Source organism: Zingiber officinale, chromosome 1A (assembly GCF_018446385.1).
Source record: "Zingiber officinale cultivar Zhangliang chromosome 1A, Zo_v1.1, whole genome shotgun sequence".
NCBI lineage: Eukaryota > Viridiplantae > Streptophyta > Magnoliopsida > Zingiberales > Zingiberaceae > Zingiber > Zingiber officinale.
Genome location: NC_055987.1, coordinates 95,035,763 through 95,039,271, shown reverse-complemented (window position 1 = coordinate 95,039,271; position 3,509 = coordinate 95,035,763). Strand labels below are relative to the sequence as shown.

At 40.4% G+C, this 3,509-nt stretch overlaps 1 protein-coding gene across 1 annotated transcript; it reads right to left on the bottom strand.

Annotated features, from left to right (window-relative positions):
* Window positions 1–312: 312 nt before the first annotated feature.
* Window positions 313–1,848, bottom strand: LOC122007092. Its single transcript, XM_042562865.1, has 5 exons — window positions 1,795–1,848; window positions 1,538–1,685; window positions 1,360–1,450; window positions 1,159–1,303; window positions 313–681 (listed from the first exon to the last, which is right to left on the bottom strand). The coding sequence occupies exons 2-5, from the start codon at window positions 1,658–1,660 to the stop codon at window positions 618–620; spliced, it is 423 nt and encodes a 140-aa protein (XP_042418799.1). The 5' UTR covers window positions 1,661–1,685; window positions 1,795–1,848; the 3' UTR covers window positions 313–617.
* Window positions 1,849–3,509: the final 1,661 nt, after the last annotated feature.

Genomic DNA, 3,509 nt, shown 5'->3' with positions numbered 1-3,509 from the left:
ATTTTCCATCGGCCACTAAAATGAATCGAAAAATGTGAACGATGCATCACTTCGTAGTCATCATTCCTGAGTCGTCTTTCCATTAGAGGAAGTTAATTTGTAGTGCATCACAACTTAGGAATCGATCCATAAATACCTAATTAACTACGAAAATATTTTACCATTGTACCCTAGCCCGTGGTCTTGGTCTCCTCTCTCGAATTCCCTTGTGGTGGAGCAAATTGAGAGCTTGATCCTTTGGAGATCAATTGATAATAGGAAGAAAGAAAAAACATATTTTCCTCGGCTTGCACCCAGAAAACAATCAATTTAACTTTTTTTTTTCTTTTTTTCTCAAAACAAACAAACCCTAAATGTATTTGACAAATTTATTTCTATTTGCACAACCTCACCTTGTACAAAACAAACAAAGAAACAAACATAACACACTGATGCAGCTTTGGACCTCTTCCTTTCTGCCAGCCTTATAATTCTCTTTCTCTGATGTATCGGCTCATCTCTTGAATTTCATTCAGCATCTGTTTCTTTTGTAAATTATTATTATTATTATTATTATTATTATTATTTAAAAAAAAAAAATGTAAAACAGCGTGTGGTTTCAGCAGGTATTTTCATGGTCACTGCTCAAGCTTCACCATGGAGAGTGTAAAGTATAAGAGGATTAAGGTCCCCATGCTTGATCTGCACCAAGAATAAAACACACACTTAATTAGATTATAAATTGGTTTGGCTAATGATGTAAAAAATCATTAATGGATTATCAGAGTTCCACCATCATGTTTCACTCTCATGAGGGGGACACAGCACCTTGAGAACTTATCTACCATATTTTTCATTTTCATCTTTTTCCTTCCCACGAAAATTTAGAATTATCACTAATTATTATTTTCTTTGGAATTATTGAATCAACTTTTATAGCAACTTTGGTAAACTTATTAAAATATATAATAATTTTGATTAAGTAAGACTATTTTTATTGTAATATTTTTAAAAATTAAAAAGTTTTTTTTTCGATGATAAAATTTCTCTTTCTTTTTCCTTCGCCTGTTTAATTTCTTTACGAATCATTCCTCCCTTGAATATATATCGTATTTAATTAGCATGAACTGTTACGAAATAAACTAGAAACGACGACCATATGCGTGTTTAACAACTCACAGGGCGGCGAAGACGATCACCACTCGGTTGGGGTTGAGCCACGGCGAAGCGGACCGCCGAGTCCCGACTCGGTTGTTCCACCGCCCTCCATCCGGTGTCGCCGCCTCCTCCGCCGCTACGTGAACAGATAGCGGCGACCTCTCACCTGCAGCATGCGATCATTAATTACCGTCTAAATAGCCAAGTCGATCGGAGACTCACCGGGACCTTGATGCTGCTGCTGCTCTCCTCCTCCTACGCCGCCGCTGCCGCCGGCCTGCGAGCCTTTTCTCGTAAGGATCTTCTTAACCGCCTGCGCAAACCAATTCCAATCCGTCGAACAAAATCTATTTTCATGAACCAAAACATAACGAAATGGGAAGTGATTAAATATCTATACGGGGCCGAGTCGAGGGCTGCCGGAGCTGGAATTGTTCGAGTTGACTACGAGTTGTTGAGCGAGCTCGTCGACGTCGACGGCGACGAAGCCGTCGCTCGAAACGCTATGCTTCACTTCGCTCATCGATGCGAACTTTGAATCAGAACCCCTTGAAAATTATATGTCGATCAAAACTACTAATGAAATTGGAAGAAAAAAAAAGAAAGAACAATAATGAAAGAGAAAGAGAAAAAGAGAGAGAGAGAGAGATTCAATACTTTGCTTCTTGGCGGCGAAGTGAAGAAATAATCTGTAAAGTTGAAAGCGATGGCATTCCCTCTACCTCCGAGTCAAGCCAAAGGATAAAAGGTGATTTTTTTTTCCTCTATAGAATTATTATTAATTCGGTCTAAAAATTGAAAAGATGATGTACCGTCTAAAAAATTAAAGAGATGGTGCACTGAAAAAAATAGAAAGTAGATAGATTATTGATAGGGAGAAAATATTTTACTTGATGAAGAGATTTTCTTTCTATCTTGTGCACACTCAGACAAGTAAATAAAATATTAGTACCAAAAAATCGAGAGAGTCCATAAAAAACCTTTCGACATTTAAGTCAATACAATTCTAGATAGATGAATGAAGAAAAATAAAGAATGTGCGTGCAAGAGCAAGCCTGAGATATTCAGAGAGCATACATTACCAACGAAGAGAACCCCCTTTATATATCACCTCTTATAACCTTTGTAATCATTAGGTGGCTAAGAATATTAGAAGTTATTAGGTAATGGAAAGTGTACAACGTAGGCTGTAAAATATCGAAAAAAGACGAATAACCATAAGGAAATTTTTTAAAATTTTTAGAAATTTTCTAGAAATTTTTAGAAATTTTCTAGAAATTTTTCAAAATTTTTAAAAATTTTCTGGAAATTTTTCGGAGCTCGTCTAACGAGTTTAAGGGGATCAAATATTAGGCTCCGGGAAAGTCTATTTAGGCTATCCCATTTAAACGAGGAAAGGTTGGATTTTTTCTTTTTCTTTCCTTTTTCTTTTATTCTTTTCCTTCTCCTTTTTTTTCCCGCGTGCCCGAGCCCTAACCCAACGCCTCCTCGTGTCGAGCCTCCTCTCACGCCGATCTCTGCCCTAACCGCACACGGCGGTTTCTTCTTCCCGAGTGTACAAAACTCGTGCCCCGATCACTTCTCGCCTCTTCTTCTTCTCCTGAACTTCTTCCCCTCTTCTGATCTACGCGCCGATGCCGACCGTCGTGCCCTAATTTCCTCGTCGCCTTCTCCACACGATAGCGCCGACGCCCACAGAAGCCTCACTCCTCTGCCTAGGGCTCGAGCCACCGTCGACCGAGATTCCCCTCTACCCTAGCACTGGCAATTCAGTCCATCTTCTCTGCGAGCCGCTCCACCTGATTCGTCTTCGACGCTGGAGTAGTTCTTCTCGGCCGGTGATGCCCTCGTGAACCAGAAGCAGTAGTGCCACTCTCCCTTCTTCCCCCTGTGTTGCCACCGGCTACCACAGCCAATGCCGACTTCACTGCACGTTGCCACCCTGCGCCCTAGATTAGGTCCACCTGATCGCTGACGCCAGCCAAGGTGTAGTTGACAGTTGCTACTTTTCCGACTACAAGAAGGTAGGATGTGTAGTTGTCCTGTTATCCTTCCTGTTAACCCCTGCCACAGCTTGTCACTGGTTCAGCACGATCTGGATTTGCAGATCCGTAGATGCGACGGGAAGGTGTCGGATCATCCTATTGCTGGTTCTTCCCCTGATCAGATTCTTAAGAGGTGTTGGGAATCAGTAAAGTCTTCTTGGTAGCTGTCGACAGAGGCTTATAAGGTTGTAAGCTTTGTATTTCGTCTGTATCTTAAGATAAGAATGTTATACAGTGAAGTGAAGAATAAATTGTACTAGAATTGATTTAGGTTCGAATTATTAATCTAATGGGTTGATTGGGGATTAGGTAACTAACCCTAATTAA

Coding starts and splice junctions, on each gene's coding strand:
- LOC122007092 (XM_042562865.1), bottom strand. CDS start 1,660: ATGAGCGAAGTGAAGCATAGCGTTTCGAGCGACGGCTTCGTCGCCGTC. Junction 1,451..1,537: donor GCAGCCCTCGACTCGGCCCC/GTATAGATATTT, acceptor TGGTTTGCGCAG/GCGGTTAAGAAGATCCTTAC. Junction 1,304..1,359: donor GCAGCAGCATCAAGGTCCCG/GTGAGTCTCCGA, acceptor CGCATGCTGCAG/GTGAGAGGTCGCCGCTATCT.